General features: G+C 44.8%; 1 protein-coding gene across 4 annotated transcripts in view; it reads right to left on the bottom strand.

The window, feature by feature from the left end:
• Positions 1–422: 422 nt before the first annotated feature.
• dennd5b (DENN/MADD domain containing 5B) overlaps positions 423–23,765 on the bottom strand; it is a 71,220-nt gene continuing 47,877 nt past the window's right edge. The window contains exons 5-23 of one of the 4 annotated variants that reach the window (XM_034673534.1): positions 20,342–20,529; positions 15,875–16,462; positions 15,412–15,643; positions 12,958–13,105; positions 12,697–12,787; positions 10,206–10,337; positions 9,901–10,053; positions 8,790–8,871; positions 8,550–8,631; positions 8,146–8,274; positions 7,867–7,988; positions 6,704–6,849; positions 6,306–6,347; positions 5,966–6,084; positions 5,688–5,875; positions 5,324–5,406; positions 4,366–4,492; positions 4,084–4,258; positions 423–3,923 (exon numbers count right to left, since the gene is read on the bottom strand). In XM_034673534.1, the coding sequence (XP_034529425.1) occupies positions 3,740–3,923; positions 4,084–4,258; positions 4,366–4,492; positions 5,324–5,406; positions 5,688–5,875; positions 5,966–6,084; positions 6,306–6,347; positions 6,704–6,849; positions 7,867–7,988; positions 8,146–8,274; positions 8,550–8,631; positions 8,790–8,871; positions 9,901–10,053; positions 10,206–10,337; positions 12,697–12,787; positions 12,958–13,105; positions 15,412–15,643; positions 15,875–16,462; positions 20,342–20,529 (3,011 nt within the window). In that variant the 3' untranslated portion in view covers positions 423–3,739. Of the gene's footprint in view, positions 3,924–4,083; positions 4,259–4,365; positions 4,493–5,323; positions 5,407–5,687; positions 5,876–5,965; positions 6,085–6,305; positions 6,348–6,703; positions 6,850–7,866; positions 7,989–8,145; positions 8,275–8,549; positions 8,632–8,789; positions 8,872–9,900; positions 10,054–10,205; positions 10,338–12,696; positions 12,791–12,957; positions 13,106–15,411; positions 15,644–15,874; positions 16,463–20,341; positions 20,530–23,765 lie in introns of all 4 variants that reach the window. The other 3 variants (XM_034673533.1, XM_034673536.1, XM_034673535.1) reach the window with 3 other exon arrangements.

A 23,765-nucleotide genomic window follows, 5' to 3' on the forward strand; every position in this document is an offset into this window, starting at 1 on the left:
ACAAGGTAGGTGGTAAGTAGAAATAAAAAATATACTTTTATTTCCATCAATACTAGCTTAAATATATCATTATATATATATAATAAAATACAAAAAGGGGAAGTGAAGACAAAACAAAGGGAAGAGTCTATAGAGAGATGTTAGAAAGAAAACTATTTGATCTGTAGCTCACCTCAGCTAGGTTAGGCTGTATGCTACACCTTCCCTACTCCCTCAACACCTGGCTCCTCTTTAGATCCACCCTAATGTCCATATATGGTCACGTCTTGCTCCTGAAAAACACAATAGCGTTTTTTGGCAAAACTCAAGGTTTGCAGACTATAGTCTACAAACTAAAGTGAGACGTCATGGAGGCATCTCTTCTTCTTGTATCAGACAGTTGCATTAAGTTCAGGGTTAATGACACACACACAAAGACCTGACACCTTTAACACACTGGGTGTTTTTATTGAGATAGGCATAATAAATATCAGAACAGAGTAGTCAGTCAAACACATGAAACTCTACGTGTCTGTTGACGTTCTCGCCATAAAAGAGTCCGAAGCGTTTCCTCAGTCTGGTTTGAGCAGATCCACTCGGGGTTAAAACCATTCATCACACGTGGGGCACGTTCATGTAACAAATCCACACACTCAGCAGAGTGTGTTGTAGTCTAAAAGGAGGACTTACATTAGTCCACAAGAACAGTTCTCCTCCAGAAGTCTGACACTGAACAAAGAGTCCGAACACGAAAAAATCCAGGACGAGACGGAGGAATCTGTTGTGCTTAGGAGGTGAGGGTTGACCTGTATGTACATGAGGCATCAGCAGCAGGAGCACGAAGGGTTAAAACATGATGATAACACACACTTTAAAAACATGAACATTTCCAGTTATTCCACAGGCTTCATCAACCACAAAGACACAGGTCTCCTCTCAGCCTGCCGGGGATTAATACTAAATTAATAAATACATGAAACAACGACAGGCATGATATGTGTAGAATCAACACTACAGGGATCTCGGGCTGCAAACGTTTCCTCCTCTCTAGTTTAATCTGCAGAGAGGCTCACAATAAATACAGTGCAGTCTAAAGGTCAACATGCACTACTGAGAATATTTACACCAACTCTCAGACAGAGGAAAGAGGCAACAGTGGGATAATCTCTAATCCAGCTAACGTTTACAAAGGGGTACGAGATCTGTCAAAGGGAAACTGGCTAAAGTTTACCGACATCTTTCTTGGCAGCAGCAATGGGAATTAACAGCTAGCATGAACAGCTAGCCTGTAACATCACACTGATTTCAAATAACTTCCTCTTCACATTTGTTTTCTTAAAGTCTACAAAACCCATGACCAAAATAATAATAAAAAAGTCCCATCCCAAAAAGTGCCTGCAAAACTCATCCTTCGAACGGTTAGCTCCTGTTTTAATAGCGTTAGCTCTAAACTGCAGGAAGTAGTTGTTTATTATTTTGTGTGTTGTTTTGATTCAAAGGACTCATTAAATCTGAAACGCAACATGTTTTTCTGTTCCAGTGTTAATGCAAATTGTAGAAAAAGATGGATGACGTGACATGTCCTCAAAAGTGAAGCCAACACATTCAGAGCTCCCCCCTCTGACTGGCTGGAGTATAGGTCATAAAGCTCCGTCTCCTCCATGTTAACAGATGAGACATGGGTCACACTCAAACATGGTTTCTGTCGTTATGGTTAGTTCTTATTATGCTGATTTAATGCTCAGTGTTCATGTTTCTGACTAGTTTACTTTGAATTAGTTATTTAATGATACAAAAAGAGAGATGAAGTAGGAAAGAGGGGAGGGGCTAATTAAATGTCTGTTTTAGATCAAACTTTTCTTTAGAATGTTGACTTTTCTCTCGGAATTCTGAGATCAAAGGCAGAATTCTAGAACAGCTTTGATCTCAGAATTCTAGAATGCCTTTGATGTCAAAGCAGAATTCAGAGATTAGGGGCGGGACTTATAGAAAAAAATCAGTGGCCCTAATTCTCTTCTGTATTAACGCCATGATTGACAGCTGTGTCGACCAATGAGGCTCCTGCAGCGCTGTAGAGGAGGTAGAGGGGGAACGGTGAGAGGAAACGTAACAAACACTAACACAAGAGTCATTAAACACACCATAACCATGAGAGTCTGCTACAAATCCACACAAGAATTTCCTATGACACAAATTCTGGGTCTAAATGTGCAATTTGTCACTGAACTCATTGCAGTCCTTAATTTTGACTTCACTTTTGTACAACGGAAGGAGGTGGAGACACATACTCCATCTTTTTCTACAGTTAACAGGTTCCTACTCTAATTCAGAATGACACATTCTCTGCTGTATGAAAATGATTTCCTGTCCATGGGGGGGAAAGTGGTCTCATTTCAGGTCCACTTACAAACTTCATCCAGAGATTTAAACCACAAAGTTTGTTCGTTCTCTCTGGTGACACCTGTGGTGATGAAGTGTAATTGCAGTTGTTCGACCACATTCTTTCTCGCTCAAGTTCTAGCATTTTCTTGATCTAAATGCCAATTTATTTGTATTTTTTAATGGAAGTTGGAAGTTTTTTATCATCTGTAGTACTCAGTTATTTCTTTATTTGTTGTACTAAAGTAACTGTTCACTCTAAACTTGAATGAGATCGGACAAAACAGTACATCCTCCTCTCTCTGGAGCAGCCACCACCAGGTGACGCATACCAGTGATCGTTCCCAGACTTGACGTCCACTTTGTTATGAATAAAAATAGCTGCAGAGAGCTTTAATCACTGCTCCTCAGGCTGGACTGTAATCATGATGACTCATTCTGCCAAAATAAAGTCACTAGACGAATATTTATGTGACTGGAATTCTTCAGGATTATAACTAAGTGGTGCATGGACAGCTGACTGAACTCTCAGCAAACAGGAAGTGGTTTAAAGGACTAGGAGAAGCAAGTTGAGCATGTTAGCTGTCACAGTTTTGACAGTAGATCCCTTTAAAACTCTAAATCTGAAGATAAAAAAATAAAAAGGAGGGATAACACACAACCAGGCTCATGACACATTCTCACACACACACTTGGACATAGTTGATGCCTGTAGCTTGGGAGGACTGCAGTGCATCCACAGGTTCACCTCCAAACTCTGAGCCTCATCACCGAGATCGTCTCTGCTTCATCCTCTGGCTGAGAGAAACACTGCGCAGTGTGTTTATAATGATCCTCGATCCAGTGTAACCTCAGTCCACATCCCACCAGGCATGCTCGCTAATGCTAACGCTAACGCTAACAAGAAAAGAGAGGGGATGACAGTGCTGCAATCACCGGTTACAGACGAGGAGAGAGAGTTTGTCACAGTTTGTAAAGTTGTACCTACAGAAAGGAGGCTAAGCTACACCGCTAACACTCAGTGGAACATCGGCTGCTGCTATGTAAATTTTCCAAAGACATACCTTAACTTTGAGATGATTCTCCCTCTGCAAGCGGCCACTGTTTTTCACTCTCAAGAGAAATAAATGTGGGTTAATACGCCTCATAAAGTAGTCCCCAAAACATCTAAGCTGCTGAAGGGAAGGAGAACATTTCAAAGAGAGAGTATGTTCTGTAAATTATCTGTAAAACACGATGGTGGGTGATAATACTGGATCCCGAAGCAGTCACGTGACTAATCCAGAAGACGTGTGTGTGAAGCTGGTGGTGGTGCGTTCAGGTTCCAGATGATGGTGTAGATTGGAGCAGCAGCGCGGCGGCAGTCCCTCCCTCCTGCAGGCTAAAGGTCGATCCCTTTGACCAGCGAGGCCTCAAGCGTGATGGGGAAGTCATGCAGCGTCTCCACGATTCCGATGAGGGCGTTGACGGTGGTGCGGTCTCTGAGCAGGGCCGTGTCCTCGTACATCCGCAGGATCACGGGGCACTCCACCAGCAGGGGGAGCCACTGGGGGAGGAGACGGTCCCTGCAGAACGAACATGACCTTGAATGACTATTTGGTACAAAGGTGTTGGATGTTGTTATTCTAAGTGTCTGACACCAATATTCAATCAGATCTAAACGAACCGAGGTGCAAAATAAAAACAGAAATGTCATTTGTGGATCATTAAGTCTTCTAAACCCACCTGGCTCCAAGGCAGACAAGCAGCTGGAACTTCCCGTCCTTGCCGATGTTCCTTGGGGTGGAGTTGATGGCGTTGACGTAGTGACAGAGTGATTGACAGGTCATCCCCAGAGGCTCCGCCGTCTCCTGCAGGTCTCCCATTTGGTCAGCTGACTCCATGAAGGCCACGGCTTTCTCTGCAGAGAGGAGGGAGGGAGGAATTCTTCGTAAAGACAGATCTGAAAATTAAACAAATTAAACTGTGTGGTGTGAGCAGCAGGTGGCACCTTCCCTCCAAACTTACCCACAAAGTCCCACACAAACATGGTCTTCTGAAAAAGGCGAGTTGACTTGAAGCCGTGGTTGAAGAACTGTTCGAGCGCCGCCACCAGACTGTTCTCTCCACACATCAGGACAGTCAGACTGCCTCTCTGCACGGAGACCAGAGGACACACATGAGACACAATCACACCGACTCTGAGACAGATTATTTAATCCACAGATTTTAGTGACAGATCTGTCCTCTAAATCCTCGAGGGCGCAACTGACATCACCTGGAGCGGGATCGAGTGCACATGGCTGAAACTTTCCTTTTTGATAAAGCTTATAGTTATAGCTGGATCAGGCTTGGACCAGCTCTTAGTTATGCTGCTATAGGCTTAGAATGACACACTGGAATCCCCTCTCTCTCCTCTCTATGCCTGTCTCTCACTTTAACTCTCCCTGTCCCATTAAAGTCACTAACCATAGACCTTTCTGGAGTCCCTGAGCTCCCTTGTCTCGTAGGTTCCTCTGGTTCTCTGCTGCTGTGGACGTGCCAGACTCCAGCTGCTACAACTACTACTATCCGTCTCACCACTATCATCTCTCTCTCTCTTCATCTCCCTCTATCCCTCTCTCCAACTGGGTCTCAGCAGATGTGTGTCTAACATGAGTCTGGTCCTGCTGGAGGTTTCTGCCTGTTAAAGGAAGTTTGTCCTTGCCACTGTAACTTGCTAAATGCTGCAAAGTGCTCTGTTCATGGTGGATTAAGATGAGATCAGACTGAGTCCTGTCTGTAAGATGGGACTGGATCTTATCCTGTCTTGATGTTGGGTCTTTGTTAATAATAGAACATAGAATACGGTCTAGACCTGCTCTGCTTGGAAAGAGTCTGAGGAGAACATTTGTTGTGATTTGGCACTATGTAAATAAAGATTGATTGATTGATGTTTACTTGTTGATGTGTACAGTAAGGGGAGAATTATGAAACAGTATCTGACCTCTTTCTCTGGCTTGTGGAAATGTTTGATGATGGTGTTAACAGCCTCCCCAATCGCGTCCTGGATCTGGGCAGAAGTCGGCTCTGAAACACGACATCAGAAGATCAGCTCTCTAATTCTGACACATGGAAGGTGTTAAAACAGTAAATATATAAGATCAGTGTATGCTTCTCTTTATCGACTCTGACAGAACTTTGAAGCGGGACCAACAGATCACTTTGGTGTTAAATTAAAATCAGACAATTAACAGAATTTTTTCCAAATATGTTTGACATTTGACGATAAAATGATCCTCTAAACATAAACACAAGCTTTTCCCCCATGCAAACATTTCTCCTCAGAATTTAAATGTACAGATACTGACTGTATCCTCGTGCAGACATCGACGTGATGCTGATGCGTCTGGTCTGAGACGGCGAGCGCTGCAGTGGGGGAGTCCGACAGCCTCTCCCAGAGTCCTCCTCTGCGTTCTGCACCACCAGCTCCCCGATCAGGACCCGCTCCAGGCTGCCGTCATCAACGCCTTTACCAAGCCAGCGACCGCATGGGAACCTGAACGACGGGGTGAAGAGAGGTTCACGTGAGTCTGTTTCTACTAAGACAGTGATTGTTTGTGCGTCTCCGTGTCGTGTGTCCACTCACTTGTACGTGTGTCCTGTGATCTCGTTGCGGACCATCACGCAGTCCACCAGCCACTTAGCGAGGAGGCCGGCATTATCATGACCTAGCTGCACTGACGTCAACTTCCCCAAGTTCTGACACTGAACGCACAGATGAGAGAAATCAGACTCATGCAGGGAAGACAAAACAAACGACATCTTTACGACAGAAACTTTAAGATCCATCCTGCAGTTTGAACACTTTCTATCTGCACGATAAACCTATGAAGCTAACGACGCTTACAGGGAAACACAAACAACTGAAAACAAACAGAAATGCATGATGGGACGAGGATGATGAGGGAGTTGGGGCTTCGTCTAACCTTGAACAAGGCAGAGATGTGCGAGTGAGGCCTGAAAGCAGACTGAGGGAGACGGAGACACTTGTTATGACACAGCAGAAATGATTGAGGCGATGACACAAACATGCAAACAGAGAAACAAAAAAACAAACAAACAAACAAAGGAGAAGCAAACATGAGGAGGCGTGCAGAGAGAGGAGGTCTGGATTAATCCTGTCTACGTCCTCTCTGCAGGATTTTAACGCCAAACGCACTCAATCAATGAAATCCTCATCATCACACTCGTGCTCTGAATGCATGTTGCACTTTAATCCTTGAGTTCTCTTAAACACACCACCTGCATGCAGTCAGAGTGCAACACACGCTCTTATTTTGAAGGCTTCACACCCCTGCGAGAGGTCAAAGGTCATGGCACTCACGTCAAACGTCATCTCCAGCACGTTCTTGGGGATCTGCATGATGCCCGAGTCGCCCAGCTCTCCGGACACACACACCCAGGGGTTGGACGTGGTCATGGTGTTGCTCAGCTTCTTGATGGGGATGATGACAACTCGGTACGGGATCACTGTGGGGACAAAAAGCATGTCAGGGTCAGAAAAGGGAAGAGGTGGAAGCGCTTGGATAACGAGAGGGTAACAGATCACCAGAAGAGTCCCTGCTGCGCCTTTTTAATCATAAGTGTGATTTTCTTTCTTTGATTCTCTCCCTCCTTCTTCAACTCTGATCCAATAACTTCAATTCAGACGACCTGAGAGGTCAGTTTGATCTAACTCAGTCTCTCTTCTGTGTTTATCACTTTCACACAAGTTAAAATAAATACTTTATTTCAGCATAAAGTTTCTAAGTTCCTTGAGTTTCTCGAAATGTAGAAATCTGGGGCTCAAATTAAAAAAATATAACTTAAAACATTGCATTTTCTTTTGTACCATAAATATAAACATATAAATAAAGATATTTCATATATCAATCCAATAAGATCAACATGTCCTTTGTGTGTTTCCTTTGTAAGAATTTGTTTATGTAACACTCAGTTTGGCCACTGGAGGCAGCAGTGCTCTATAACTTAATGTTCAGATGAGTAGAAATTGAAACTCTTTTTGCAAACCAACAAATTCTGTTTCAATAAACATTTTATGCAGTGTCCAAACTCTTATGGGACTGGACTGTACATTTTTATAATCTTGGATCATGTTTTGAGTATTTATGTCCTCCAGGAGAATTTATATTTGTCTAAAGGACTTTAAATTTGTTCATCCATTTAACATTTTAAGCACAAATAAAAATGTGCTCATGTTAGCAAAATGTGTTTCCACCTGATCCAGAGTCAGAAATACACGAGAGGAAACGTCAGTGTTTTCCTCAAATGTCTCTCAGGGGCTGCCGTACTCTGAGGAAACTGTAGTTTGTAAAAATGATTGTAGTTCTTCCAAAGTTAAATCAAATCAAAGATTATTAAACGTTTTATCTGATGAACCTTTAAAGCAATGTCACTGACATCATGCAAACATCTCTGTGACTCAGGATTGATCTTTTATAAATATCATAGGTCAAAGGTCAGACATGGGGAGAAGAGAAGACTCACTGATGGTGGTGAAGACGCTGGTGAAGCAGAAGTAGTCAACGGCGTTCAGAGAAAGGAGGTGGAAGAGGAACTGCTCCTTCTCCTCCTCGCTGCGCAGGAAGGCGTAACGCCTGTAGAGCTCCCTGAGGACGACAGAAAAGACGATTTTAAAAATCATCGTGACGAAGAGAGAAGACGAAGAGTTTCAGCTGATGCATGCCTGGTTCACTCAGCTATGACAAGAACATAGGTTGATGAACGTATTTAAGTAGTGTGTGTTCGACGTGTGTGTGCGCTCACTTGGTTAAGGCTTGTCGGCACAGCAGCTGCTTAAGGTGCTGAGAGAGCAGCTTCTTCTCCAGAGACAGACGGATCCAGGCCCTCGCTCGTCCCACGTCCGTCTTTATCTCCGACATACTCTGGATGTGCCTGAAGAGAGATGATGGATTCAGTGAAGACGAGAGAACTGACAAAAAAACGGTGATGTTCAGAGACTGAATCCTGCAGGAGTTAAGGGACAAGGAAGGGTTTAGCTCCCTTTCTTGTGTTTACACATTTTTAAAATCTGCATTTTCATTTCAAGTAGTTCTTAAAAAGATTTGTGGGACCTCCAGTTTTACATATCAAGTTTATTCTGGAAGAGTAAAAATCAGAGTCTTCTGTTCCCTCTTTCCCCCAGCAGAGGGCAGCAGTGAGTAGCCTACCTCATGTCCTGTATCAGAGAAACTCGAAGAAACGGCATCCCGATGGAGCAGTCGGACTTCCTCCTCTCAGGTCCGTTTGAAACTGGAAATGGATGTTCGAAAAGTTCTGAGTGCAAGTCAGACATCAGTGTGTGTGTGTGTGTGTGTGTGTGCGAGTACATCTGTGTGTGTGTGTGTGTGTGTGTGTGTGTGTGTGTGTGTGTGTGTGTGTGTGTGTGTGTGTGTGTGTGTGTGTGTTACCTGGAGACTCGGCCTGCTGCTGCTCCAGCTTCTCCTCCCGGGCCTGGTTGTGCAGCAGGTGAGACCACAGGGCCGACTTCCCCTGAGAGGGCAGAGTGATGAGATAACCTCTTAGTCCTCTACGTTATGCTTCATCTCTTCTTCTCAATATTTCTGTTTCTCAGCTTGTTGTCACGAGGTCACAAGATAAACTTCATAACTCCTGCCCTGGAACATTGTCCTGCTGCTGCAGTGGTTAGCACGTTCTCACCGTGCATGCGCAATTTCCCTCCATGTACTCCTCCCACGGTCCAAAGACATGCTTGTGAGGTTATTTGGTGTCTCTGAATTGCCTGTAGGTGTGAGTGTGTCTCGTTTGTCTGTGATAACCCGGAGACATGCATGCAGTCCCACACAGGATGAGTGGTATAGCATAAAGATGGATCGACTGATTTGCCCATGCATTCTCGCTCTGGCACTCCCGGCTTTTAAGCTTTAAGCTTTTAGCACAAATTCTGCAAACAGACGCCAAGAAGAGTCGGGATGAAAATGTGTCTGTTTGCGTTCACACATGTAGCTCACTGTGAAAGTTTCAGTACATTTTTCAAGTTTCTTTTTATGCCTTTATTTTGAGGAAAGGACAGAGGATGGTGGAAAGAATTGGGCTGACATGCTGCACAGGGCCAGAGGTTGGAAACCTGAAGACAGCATCTGCACATGGGGCACAATCTAACCTCCAAGTTGCCCTGTCTTTCAGGAGTTCTGTGCATGTGTGAAAGTGGCGTTGACTTGCTGCTGTGCATTTCTAAGTCCAGTGGCCACAAAGCGGGCTTTGATGGTTGCAACATAATCTTACTGGGGAAATGCACCCAATGAAAGTTCCTTGTTTTTGCATGAGGAGCACATTTAGGAGACTTGCTGTGGATCTCTTCGCCTGTGTGGATTACGCTGCAGCAACAAGGCATGTCTAGTAAACTATCAGGACGTTTCCACAATCTTTAGACTTTTACAACTCTAAAACATAAGCCAAAAGAGTGCGTGTATGTGTGCCTAAGGGTGTGTGTGTGTGTGTGTGTGTGTGTGTGTGTGTGTGTGTGTGTGTGTGTGTGTGTGTGTTAGTGTGTGTGCTGACCTGTTTAGCCTGCAGCCCGTGGCTCCAGATCCTCTCCAGCAGGTCACACAGGCTGGCGATCAGAGTGTTCTCCTCCAGCCCTGTGATGTTGGCTTCACCGTGCCCGAGCTCCACCGCCTCCCGGCCCATCTTCTCCACCAGCATGCGCTTTGTCTGCACACACGCACACACAAAGACATACACTGTTAGAAGCAGCAGAACACTCATCCTTGCTCGTTGTGTTCGTGGGAGGTGAGGTCAGGAGGTCAGACGATGACTGTGCGGGTGTTTTAAGCTCTCAGACGTGTCATGGTCGTGCGCCTCACCTTGATGCGACACTCCTTCAGCAGCCGCTCCACAAACTTCCAGTTGGTCTGAGCGATGACGGCCGGGGACAGGTCGGACAGTTTGGGCTGCCGCAGGTTCTTCTGCAGGCTGCGAGCCTCCTGCATGTACTTCTGAGGAAGAGAGAGAGACATTCACTCTGATCAGAGACACAGGGAGGAGAGGGAGCGGATCATCTGATGGATCATGAGGATTTTAAGGTTTTTGTCTTTCACACGTCTGCTGCAACATCATTTCACTTTAAGCATCATTAAAGGGATGCTTTTAAAGAATGTTACTATCTTAGGAAAAATATTTCTGATTGACTTCTTCTCTGTAAAGCATCCAGACCTCTTACGTGATCTGAGACAGGTTTATCTTGGTTCTCAGGATCAGGTGAAGCATCTTCAGCCGTCTGATCCCCTGAGGTTCAACGCTTGAAACTCATTGAACTCTGAGCATGAAACATTTTAGTTTTCTTCAGATTTCCCCAAAAATGTCACACAAAACGTCTTCTAAACTTGAGCTACAGCTATGTCTTTCTACCATCTTCCAAATGCAGTTTCTTGCAAATCTCTGTCTGAGTTTTTCGACCGCAGGAACTTTATCTCTGAACTACGTGCGTTTTGACCGGTGGACCCAGGGTCTAAATTTAGTTCAGGGGTAGTTAATCTCCCCCTGAAAAGCTCCTGCTTGGGGGGGTAGTACTTTTCAAAGGTCCCGAGACTTTGAGGGGCAGGGCCTGCAATGCTGAATGTGTCTGATTGGTAGATTACCTGCAGTGTTTTTATTCTGCCCGCCGTCCACAATAACATCACACACATCTGTGATTCACTTGATTTCTCTTTCTCTCATTTGTTTTTATTTGTTCTATTTTTTTTGTGTTTACACAGCTGTTGAAACACTGTTGAGGGAGTTCCCTGGGATGCATACTAGTTTAGTTTTTATTAGCATCATCAGATATTTAATGATCGTCTAAAGACGTTAATGAGGGATGCTTCCGGCTGAAAGTCAGCAGTTAACAGGGTTGCTGTTTAAACCAAAACACCGGCCGATTTAAATGTCTTTGCTACTCACGCTTATCTCCTCTCACGTGTTGATTCAGTGAATCCATCTGTGATGAAATATAGCATGATCTAAAACAGCGTGAGCTGAGTCTCTTCCATGCTAACAGGCTAACTGTTGTGTTGCTCATACAGATACCTGCCTATCCGCCTGCTTCTATGGTGTCATCTGTGATGAATGGCATTCGTCTTTGTTTTACTGCCCTCGACTGGTCTGGTGGTGTAGTGCATTTACTTTTTTTTCTCCATACATCACTGGCCTGATTTGCACAATCTACCCAGGACTTCAGCCCACGGTCGAAACGCAGACAACAATGGGGGCACAGGAACCTTTTAGTTCAGGGGGCTAAAAGACCCCGGAACTCTTGGTCGAAATTCACCTTATGTTTGTGCTTGTTACTGTTTTGATTTGTTGATAATAAAAACTTTATATAAATAGCATTTTTGGAATCAAGAGCAGGAAGACACAGGTTTTGTATTTTATGTTTGATTTAAAAGTCTCATATTCATAATGTGTCATGTTTAATGTCTTCCGGTGTGACACGTCTGAAAATACTCACACAAAGCTCTCTGAATCACCTTTACTCTGACAGGTGTAACAGGAAGCAGCCGCCTGAACAACTGACACTTTTAAAGTGAAGATCTAAACTACGAGGGAGGACACGATGTGAGCAAACAAAGGAGGGAGTGACAGAGAAGAGGAGTGAATGGCAGGACTGTGAGGAAGGGTGTGTTGGGATGATTCCTAAGCAGCTGCTGGATCAGTTTTTAGAAGGTTGAAGATTTAAGAAACTTCATGGGAGTGGTCACTGTGCTGTCACCTGTTTGTTTCTGCAGAGGTGTACAAAAGTGGACATCTGAATGCTTTGAGATCTTAATGTTCACCAATCCCTCACCGGCTCAAAACACAGATAAGGTAAGGCTTAGAAAACGACAGGTCACAAAACAACAGTGGTCACACTAAGACCGGTCTCTAGTGGGTAAAAATGCAGGAGGTGGAAGTGTATGGGGTCTGTGAGAGGGAGTCCACGACACAAGCAGCTCCTCCACATACCAGGCAGGACGCAGAGGCAGATTTTTTTGGCGGTTTGATAGGCGGAGGGGACGCTTTGTCCCACTCCCAAAACGCCATGGAGTTCTGCAGCACCAGACATCCCTCCACCTGCCGAGGAGGAGGGCCATGAGGAGGAACCCATCGCAACCGAGCGAGCAAACAGGAGTGGACAGAAACAAAAGAGAAAGAGAGGGAAAGAAAACAGAAGGCGGCGTGCACATGGAGGACGAGAAAGAAACAGAAAACATGAACTCAGTGACAGAAAAAAAAAAACATGACGCCATGACACGAGAAGAGAAGAAGAAAAGTGCAGAAATAAAAGACAGGAAGAGGGGACACGGCAGGCTGTGGATCAGGTGTAAGGAGGTTTGTTACCTCTTTCAGGTCATTGTCCAGGGTCAGGTGCTCGGACTGTTGTCGGTTTCGGTCTTTCCTTCGCTGAGTCGTTGCCGTTCTGTGAGACCACCTGCAACGAGACACGAAAACTTCACTCTTTACATTTCCCCTGCACCAAGATAACACAGACCTGACCCCGTGCATGTCCAAGAAGAGACAAGTATGGTGTTAAAAGTGTCTCTGGTCAGATTTGGGGATGCAAAGCTTTGAGTTCAGTCTCTGGTGCGTCTTCGGACTCACTTGTTGCTCGGCCCCGTGTTGAGCACGTCCGCCTGCAGCTTGGGGAAGAAGCCCTGCTGGTATTTGCCCTGACCGATCTTCATGTTCAGCAGGTGAGGGTGGATGGCCGTGTGGTCGATCTTCACCAGACGCTGCTCGATAGCCTGAGCTGCAGGAGAAGCACAATCCAAACCAAGAGTCAGGGCGAAGGCGAGGAGGACACGAAAGTAAGTGTTGTGATATTTTCACGTTGAAGCAGATGCCGCCGCTGGATATTTGAGATGCATGAGCTTGTATTTTTATGGCTTCAAATGCTCGTGTAATAAAAACAGACACGTAAATAAATGGAGGATGCAACCTGACATAAATGCACAATGGAAAAAAACTCATAAATAAAACATACGGTGAAATCTGAAGGAGTCAGCATCATTTAATGGAGCTGATTTTCCTCCACCGAGGAGAGAAAACTGATACTCTCACGGATGAAGTGTGCTCTCCGTTTATCTCTCTCTCTTTCAGACCCATCCATCACTCCCTCTCTCTCCCCTGAGATCCTCAAACACACTCAGCTCGCTCTGCGTCCTCCACCTGCAGCTGCAAACACACTCCTATCACCAGTCTGTCAGAGATGCTAACAGCCTTGCTCGTTTCGTGTCCGACAGCAGCCGCAGCGTTCATCTTATCTCTGCACAGAGCTAAGCGGAGGCACCGGAGTGAAACGCTGCAGCCAGGCGAGGAGGGAAATGCTACCTTTTGTCTGAGTAATTATGTACCTGAACGCACCATTGAGCACAAATGTTCTCACCATTGGAAATTAAAGCCTTACACGGCTCGGGTCATGAGCAGACAACGTGCAGGATTGAAAGAGAGTCACTGTTCTGTGTTGTCTCATTATTGAAGGTAAATCTGGTAAAATATGTAGATAGTGATCATTTTCTTTAACGAGTAAGAGAGTAACATCCCTCGCCACAAAGCCACTAGACTCCATTCACAGAAACAGTGATTTTGCTTCCCAGAAGAGAGGAGCTACAGGTCGCCTCCTCGCTTCATGAGTCAGATTCCTCTCTTATTGTGCATTTCACAAACAACATGCTGCAGTTGAACAAACCCTCTAAATCACTGAAGTCACACAATGACACAAACAAACTCACCGGGCGATTCCCGCACTCTGCAAGATTTAATCACTGTTTTTGTGAATGGAGTCTGGTGGCTTTGGAAAGAGAGGCGTAACTTACGGCATGTTCGAGCTTCAGGAGAAGGATCCTTTCAGTAATGTTGTGAGATACTTTGAATAACGACCTGAGTCTGTCAGGGATACACAAGCTCTTCTACAGGACCAACTTTAGGCAGGAACATTTGCCTTTGAGATTTACGTATCAGACTTTGAGTCAGTGATCGCAAAATTTGATAAAAAGGGACTCAGATTTATGAAATGCAAACATTTTTTACTTGCAAGAGGACATGATCTACTCTGCCGACACACACACCCACACACACCAACACACACCCACACACACACACACACACAAACACACACGCACACACTCACACACTCACACACTCACACTTACTTACACTGCTCCTCACGAACACACGTCAGTGATCACAGGTAAAGAAGAGTGAAATCTCTGTAAGTTTTGAGGTGATTTGTTGAGGAAGTCACTGAAAGCTGTGTTTAAAGTATCCTAAATGACGGGCTACCAGGACATCACACGCTGACCCCCGCAGCTTAATAGATTTCCTGTTGGCCTCCCACAGCCTGACTCAGTCCTGAGTCTGACCTCGCGCCTCGCTCTGCACATTCAGCACCAATTAAAGGCTGAACCAAGGGAAAGTCGAGGGGCGCTAATTAAGAAAAATCAGGAGGAATAACCTGAGCAAACACTCCTGCAGCTCCGCCATGACAGGGAGCGAGTACGTGTGTGTGTGTGTGTGTGTGTGTGTGTGTGTGTGTGTGTGTGTGTGTGTGTGTGTGTGTGTGTGTGTGTGTGTGTGTGTGTGTGTGTGTGTGTGTGTGTGTGTGTGTGTGTGAGATGAAGAGTGATGGAGTGTTTGCTGTGCAGAGAAATCAGCAGAGGGGTTCGTGGTCACTGGAGAGTGGAGCTGCTTCCAGACGATAAATGAAAGACGGGACGGAGGGAGACATAGAGGAGGGGGAGGAGGAGGAGTGTGCGTTTAAAATGCATGTTCCAGTCCGACCTCTGCTAATGGACGACGGACGGACCGCTCTCTCTCTTCCTGCAGAGTAAAACCACTACCTTCAGTCTGCTGGTTTGCAGGACTCTGCAGACTGAAGTGATTCAGACTGAAGGTATCACAAACTGCCGTCACGTACTGCTTTTTCTGAACATACTCCTTCTCCTGCTCAAGCTTGTGCACATCTTTTCAATGCATGAGAAAAGAACAGGATAGTTAACTGACACTTGATCTAAAAGCAGACAGATTAAGGGTTTAAATCCCGCCCTTCACGCTTACCGGCCTCCTTGAGGACGGAGCACCTCTGGTAGCTGGAGGATCGGAGGCTGGGAGCGCGGCCGTTGTAAAGGTGGGCTTTGTCGATGCGCAAGTCGAAGACGCGGAGCAGCGGCTCCTTCTCCTCCCACTGGGACATGATCTTGTTGTCAATGAAGGTGGCGAACATCTGCGTCTCAATGAAGTGGGAAAGGAAGGGAAGGTACGGCTCTGGCTGGTCGGACAGGAACGAGGCCTAAAGCAGAAACAAGAGCAGAGATGTGAACTGATGATTGTTATTCATCCACAACTTCTTGTTTAGTTTGTAAAATATCAGAATTTCTAATCGCTTATTCAGAGTCCAAAACAACATCTTTCTCATCGTACTCATCATTCTGACCCTCGACACCACAAACGAGCAGGAGAAGAAGGAACACAAAGAACGCCAGAGAGAGGAGGTAGAGGTAAAGACAGGACGTCTCCTCACCTTGTCGAAGTTGTGCATCTGCTCTCTGTTGGTGAGCCAGGACTCCAGGTTGGGCGCACTCTGTATGACAAAGGCTTCGTAGTCAGCAAACATGGTCGCGAAGCGGCTGGCGAACACCTCCCTCAGCTGCACATTCAGCTTGGCGTTCTTCAGCTCCTCCTCTTCAGCAGCGGTCCGCTCCCCTTGCGCCTCTGATCTCTGACTTTTGACCCCGGCCCTCAAAGCGTCCACTCGGGCCACCGTCACCCCTGCGCGTTTGGTCAGCGCCTGCAGCCTCTCCAGCGTGGCATTCCCCTGCAGCAGCTCCAGCACGGCTAGGTCCTCACCTGCTAGGTTCCCGTTACGCCCGTCGTCCTCCAGCTGGCGGAGCGCGACTGTTCGGCGCTCTCGGCCGGGCGTGGATGGGGCGCTGCTGGGCGTGCTGCCGGGGGTTCGGGTCCGTGGTGGGGCTCCAGCGTGAGGAGGTATGCCGAAGCTGAGCAGAACCTCGCTGAGCTCCTGGACCAGCTTGGACTCGTTGGGGAAGTGGGGGAAGTCTTCAGGAAGCTCGATGAAGTGGTTATCGATGTCCACGAAACACAGGTTTGCCTGAGACGCAGAGAGAGAGAGAGAGAGAGAGAGAGAGAGAGAGAGAGAGAGAGAGAGAGAGGGAGAGAGAGAGAGAGAGAGAGAGAGAGAGAGAGAGAGAGAGAGAGAGAGAGAGAGAGAGAGAGAGAGAGAAAATGTTAAAACAAAAAGAACAAGAGCAGACAAAAATCCCTCTATTTCTGCTTTCTCATCCCTTTAAGGCTGACAGCTGCAGCCCGGATACAGAGAGGGGAGTGGTTCAACAAAATGACTTCCAAGAAACTATGGTAAACATTCTGCATCCAGCTGAATCCAGGAATCCAGGAATGAAATGGGACAAAATAGATGGAAGCATAATAGATCAAAACAGAATGGAATCGAACAGAATATATCAAAGAAGAATAGATTGGAATGGATTGGAATGGAAAAGATCAAAGCAGACAAAATGATTCGATGGTTCAGACAACTTCATCACACACGTCACATCAAATCATCCACAGAAATGAGTCTGTCACATTTCCCCTCTGCCTGTTGACACTGAGGTAAAAATGTATAGAATAGAATAGTATGGATCACAGCAGAGCAGATCAAATCATTGATAGAGAGAAGGGATTGATTCAACAAAATGACCTCCATGAAAATATGAAAACATTTCTGCATCCAGCTGGTGTCTACTCTTCAGACTGACCGCTGGTTGATTAAAGGTTTCAGCGTGTAGCCGACCCTCTTCATGGAAACACTCTCTTTCCATTTCAGCTCAAACATTCTCAGAACATTTTTATTCAGGGCTCTGTAGCATCAACAGTAGCCGTGAGAATGTGGGTCAGCGTGTGATTGATAACAGTACACTGACTGATGGAGATCAACCTTAACCTGACACAATGGAGTTAACATCACACACTAATACAGGATTTAAACAAATGTCCAGAACACTAAAGCTATGTATTACGGAGACTGAATCCCCGTCACAGAGATAAAGGTCAGACAACAGACGAGGGATATAAAAACTAATGATCTGCCTTCTCTTCCTGCTCCACCTCCACCCCAGCTCCTCCTTCCTGCTGTGTCTGATTTTACCAGTGACATATGTACAATAACTGGTGCTCACTCTGTTCTGTATCCTGGGGGTCTAATAATTAATAATAATAATTTTATTTGTAAAGCACTTTTCAAAAAGTTACAAAGTGCTTCACATGGGCAGCAAAATAAAACAGGCAGTTAATAAAAACAACACAATAAATAAAACATACTTTCAAAAGCCATAAAATTCCCCTGAAAGAACTCTAAAAGAATACAATTATTCTAAAATATATTTCCTAAGACAGTTACAATAAAACAAAATTAAATTAAATTCAGATAAAATCAGGAAAGGCTCTACAACAAAAGTATGTTTTCAGAAGAGATTTAAAAGAGCTCACTGACTCCACAGTGTCTTTGCTGATGCTCCCCCTGCCTCTGGCTTTGGCAATTCATGTTCATGTGGAAGAGCAAGGCGCTCCCAGAACAGAGCCATACCGCCAAATATAATTTATTGCATGCAGATAATGAATTCTTTAGACAAGAGTGACTGAAATAAAGGTGGAGTCATTTATTTATTCTACAAATTTTACTTTCAATCTTCAACTAAACCTCGAAAAAAAAACAGGAAGTGTAAAGCCACACTGATAAATATCAGTGACAATGTTTATTGCCAATACCATTTCAGGAAAAAAGCACAGTTCAATAACTTTTTTATGATCTAAAACTTTTTGTAAATGCAGAAAATAAATGTATGCTGTGTTCGCACAGATTACTTTGAATCTCTCTGTTTCACATCTCATATTCAGCGGCTGATTAAGGATTGAAACTGAGACTGGGTTTGTATTTTATAATCAGGTCCTGTCTTTCTTTGAGCGAATGCTTTCATTGTCTTTGTCCGAGCTGGACGAGAGGAACAAGGCGTTTCAGTTTGCTGCTCCTGAAACTTCAAGAACTTTTTCATTGGATGCTTTTCAGGTGATTTCAAATAACTTAGAGGTAGAAACGTTTACATTTATGATTGTGTTTGATTCTGACAAATATTTGGTGTCTTGTCTGTTCTATTTTTGTCTATTAATGCATGATAAAATGTCCTCCTCTTAAGTACAGGCGATGATTGAGTCCGATCTAAACGCATCTTCAGCCCCTGAAGGACGAAAGTGGATCAATAATTTAGGATTAGAAAGAAGTGATGCAAACTCTGCACATCTCAAAGATTTGTGTCTGAAAAAGTTGCCCCAGTTTGGATCTTACACTCGCACAAACACAGAAAAGAGGACAAGAATGTAGAGAAGGAATGATAAAGTAATCTGCAGAGGACACATAATGCGTGTTATCATTTGACTCGAGGTACACAGAGGAAAAGCTGGATTGAAGCTGAGAGTTCAAAAAGGCAAAGCCTGTCTGGCATTCATTCCCCAATTACATCCATATTTTGCTCTGTGCTGCGCTTCAGGCTCTTCTTTCATCAGCAGCCGTTTCTGGGTCACCTCCACTTCAAAGCGTCATTCACAAACACGGGGAGACTCTCTGCAGGCAGGCGTGGGACTCCGTGTGGGGGGAGGATGAGGAGGCAGCAGCAATAGCAGCATCCTGCGCTGGCTGCGATCATTAACATCCACACCGAGTTTTCCGGATTAACGAGCGCTGGGAGTCAGGGGATGAGAGCAGAGCCGGAAGCTGGCGAGCCGGGATGTTGGGCTTTGTTAGGGCTTTATCTCGCTTTAACACATGAATACACACGACACACAGAGCGCAACACAGCGAGGAGCTAAACACTGCTTTAAATATCAGACAGGCACAGTCAGCTCTGCCATGACACGACGGAAATAAAGACAAACAGAAGAGACTGAAATACACTTCAGACTCATGCTGCCTTCAGGTGAACTTGTAAACAAACAATGGGTGATTAAGACTCATTGTTCAGAGGATGGTTGTGTGGGTGACGCAAGATTGACAGACGGATCGGGCAGCATCTTCAGTGCTCGGACGCTGTACCAGTCTGTCGTGGTGAAGAGTGAGCTGTGGGTAGTGACCGAAAGAACAAGATCGCAAATACAAGCGTCCGAAATAAGTTTTCTTTGCAGGGTGTCTGGGCTCAGCCTTAGAAACAGGGTCAGGAGCTCAGACTCAAAGTAGAGCCGCTGCTCCTCCGGGTCGAGAGGAGCCAGATGAGGTGGTTCGGGCATCTGCTCAGGATGCCTCCCGGACGTCTCCCTGGGGAGGTGTTTCGGGCATGTCCGTCTGGGAAGAGGCCACGGGGAAGACCCAGGACACACTGGCGAGATTATATCTCTCAGCTGGTCTGGGAACGCCTCGATATCCTCCCAGAAGAGCTGGTGGAAGTTGCCGGGGGGAGGAGTGTCTGGGCTTCCCTGCTGAGACTGCTGCTGCCGCGACACGGACCCGGATAAGCGGATGAAGATTGATGGATGGAACTCATCAAAGGAGAATAGAATGTTTGGATGCATCAAAGCCAAAGAACAGCTGTGATTAATTCTAGACAGCATGCCAGAGACGACCTGATCACAAGTCATATAAAATCAATCCACATGAAGTAGTCCGTCTCATTCCCCCTCTGCCTGTTGACACTGTGGTAAAAACCTTAGTATGGCCTCAGGCTGGTCTTGAGAGTGGGGAAATAATGACAGTTAGCGGGCACAGATGTGAGAGCAGCCTGAGGAGTTATTGGACCCCAAACATCTCAGAGGGAGAAGTGGAGCAACATCCTGTCCTGCAATTCAGACAACGGCAGATAGGACAGATGCAGAAGTCCCGTTCACCTCGTCTAACGTTACCTTTCCTCTCAATCTACTCCACATCTCTTAAAGTGGACACTTTATCTCATATCACACATCAAAGATACTACAGTTCTCTGTTCACCTCCTGAGGCAGCTCCAGCTTGGAGCGGTCCGTCCCGTCTTTGGACTGTAGACCCATCAGGTACGGGACAGGAGCGTCCAGGAAGTGGAGCAGAGACGCCGGGAGGATGGGGACGTAGACGTGCTGCCACTGGAAGGGAAACAGCAGCGTGGTGATGCCCTCGGCTACCGTCATCAACCGCTGGTAGTCTGAGAGAGACAGAGAGAGAGAGGAACATCGTATTCAGAAGGAGCATTAAAAAACACTACAACTGATACGGCTTCATCTTTGAGGAGAGCAAACGGAGCAAACAGTCTTCAGCGTGTGACCGTGCAGAACTTGAGGGGATCTTTAATTGAAGGTTATCATGTTAAGGTCAGTCTGATTAAATCAGAGTTAAAGGTGTGAAAATACTGAGATGTAAAGGTCAGGGCTGTCTCATTTGTCTGGTTTTGACTAAACATGTGAAGCAAAGACTCAAATCAAGAGGAATTACACCCTGATGGAATCTTTTCGATCATCTCGTGTGTGTCTGAGTAAATTTCCTCTCCTGTCCTCTAAACAGATCATAGCCGGGGGACGGCTGGATCTATAGGATTTAATAAAAACAATGAAGACAAAAGAGTTAAACCAATTTATCCAATCAGATGATCCCGTCTCCTAACACCCCTCCCCCTTTACCTCCATCCAGATCAGTGTCTCGATCTACCAAGCTCAAACCGCAGACTGCTGATTTATATTCAACAAGAGACGCTCGATAAAAAGCAGCTCCACACATCTTTAAACATGATGATGCTCTTTGACTTTAGCAGATAAGTTCATGAACACACACGTTTAAAAACATTTACCTTTACAAAGATTAAGACGGCAACATGAAAGGCTCATTTCTTCAAGAGCGGTTCGTCTTTAATAAATCTCCCTGCAGAGACAGAGAGACTCCTTTCTGTTTAAACAATATGAGCACTCGTGAAAAAGTGCACCTGGCTGTCTTATCTGTCCTCCAGAGACGTTTAATTCATGTGTTTGAGGGATGAAGATAAGAGCTCCACGCAGGAAGCTTTGATTTAAAGTTTCTGCACAGCGAAGGTCAAACTGACTCGCAGACATCACAGTGACGTTATGTTTATACAACGTAGACTAAAAGAACATGCTTTCAGATAAAAAGCTTGCTTCTGGTTTTCTTCTTTAGTCCCTGAGAGCAGCAGAGATGACTTCAGGCGAACAGGCATGTTGTGACAGGGACGAAAAGTCTGTGAAATCGAGTCATCTCTTTGTTTCTCACCACGCCTCAATTTCAAGAAACGTTCTCACAGCAGTCACACGGAGGCAACTTTCACTTTTTGTGCACAGATTTGTTGCAGCTTGTTTCAGCAGTTTTATCAGGAATCAGCTGCAAACCCTCAGAGTCTGATTCACAGAAGAGCTGAGTGGCTTTTTGAATGCAAAAAAAACTGTGCTGCAGAAAAAAAAAAAAAAGCGTTCCCAAGCTTTGTTGAAATACTGGAACTGTTCCAGTGATCATGACAGAATTCCACCTCTAGACTACCAAAAAATTTTAATGATCTGTCCATAAAACCGGTTAAAATTACTTTGACTTTCTTGTTATCATATTAATCAGGAGTTAAATCAGTCTAAGGATGTCCAAGGATAAAACTTTGCACATACAAGCTCACATTTGTGGAGTCGGTCTGCAGCCGTTATGCACGAAGTGTCTTTTTTATCCGAACACGCGGCTGACTCGCTCTATCGAGGGAATTTGTGTCTAATCTATCATCAATCGACTTCATTACAAACTAATAAGAGGTGTCTCTTCCTTATTCAGCTCATCTTCTGACTGGTGACAGAGCACACAGCGCAGCTCTGAGCAGCAGAGGGAGGACATGCTAACAGCTCGTCTTCACATTCAGACACAAAACAAGAGCAACCTGCACAGAGCTGCAGAACTTTATGCTCAAATATCATTACAGAAATGCATTGGACCTTGAGACGTGGAGATAGTGGGGTGAATAGTGCACGATTCCTCCCTCATTATGCATCCTTAAAGATGACTTTTGGTTTGATGATGTAATGTCAACAAGTTTAAACCGAATATGGATGTTCAGACGACGAAATTCAACAACCAAACAAACCAAAGCACAGCTTGAGCTGGCAGACGCTATTTTTCTGATCAAAACCAAGCTGAAAATAATTCAACTTAAACTCCGTCAGAGCTCGGAGAATTAGAAAGAGGGGGCGGGACTTCAGATGTCAATTTTGCAAAACTCAACAGCGAAGCAGGGACTATTTCCTGCAGTCACTGACCACCCTATAATTTCTGACCTCACCTTGAAGGCTTACCATGCTTTAGATACGAGACTCTTCAAATCAGACCCGTGGAGTCAGAAATAAACTTTGAAACGGGCGTCAGCTTGTTCGCCAAGCCTTTCGCTTGCAAAATTCAGACTCAGTTTTCGAGGGTCTGGTTTCCAGGTGCCAGGACACGATTTACGTTTAGCACTTTCAGAAGACAATTAATCAATCAGACTTTATTAAAAGCCCTTTTTATACAACAATATTGTCACACAAAGTGCTGCACATAAAAATAATAATAGTAGTAACAACATTTAAAATTAAAAACAGAATAAAAAATTTAAATCTGAGAAGTAATCCATAAAAATGACTGGAATAAAATGATACGATTAAACTAGGATATTGAATATAATAAAAATATTTATATAAAATATGCATTATTTAAATAAAATAATTAAATACATTAAATAAGTAGATACTTTGCATTGCTCTGTTTCCTTTGTCAAATTTCACAACATTAAAGCGGAGGTTGGTAGTCAGATTTAGATACACTTTTTGTTATACTGGTTAAAATGATCTTTATGTTCCGATGGCAATCAATACATAATGTGTTCCTAAAAAAGAGTGAAAAAAAGCCGCTATCTACAGCCAGAGTAAACCTGGGAAAACACAAACCAATCCCTGCCATCAGCAGCCAAATTATAAAACCAATCAAATCCCGTCCTGCCGTTCTGCCCGCCTCCTGTGCGTACACTTCATGTTTGTTTGTGTTTTTAACTTTCACTATGATAACGTTTTGGGGTTTTCTTACCGCTGAGTGAGACATTGAGTGAGTTGACGTAGTGCAAAACACAAACCATGTGCTGAGGACCGGTTTGGAATCAGTCACGATCAATGATCGCAAATCAGCGGTGCTCCTGCATGTGAGCGGGGGCGTCGTTTTGGAGGAGCTCCGAGGGGAGGGGGGGAGGGGTTAGACGGAGTCCTGAGGAAATGCTTAATTCAAATTCATGCTAGTTTTCCGTGACTACCAACCCTAGCTTTGATTTGATTTTTTTTTATTTGATGACTTTATTTCGAACATGTAAAACTAAAAATACAAAATAAAAGCATACAAGTAGAAAAGAAGAAAGAGTTAAAGCAAATATAAAAAATA

The sequence above is a fragment of the Notolabrus celidotus genome, chromosome 21 (genome assembly GCF_009762535.1).
Source record: "Notolabrus celidotus isolate fNotCel1 chromosome 21, fNotCel1.pri, whole genome shotgun sequence".
NCBI classification, from domain to species: Eukaryota; Metazoa; Chordata; class Actinopteri; order Labriformes; family Labridae; genus Notolabrus; species Notolabrus celidotus.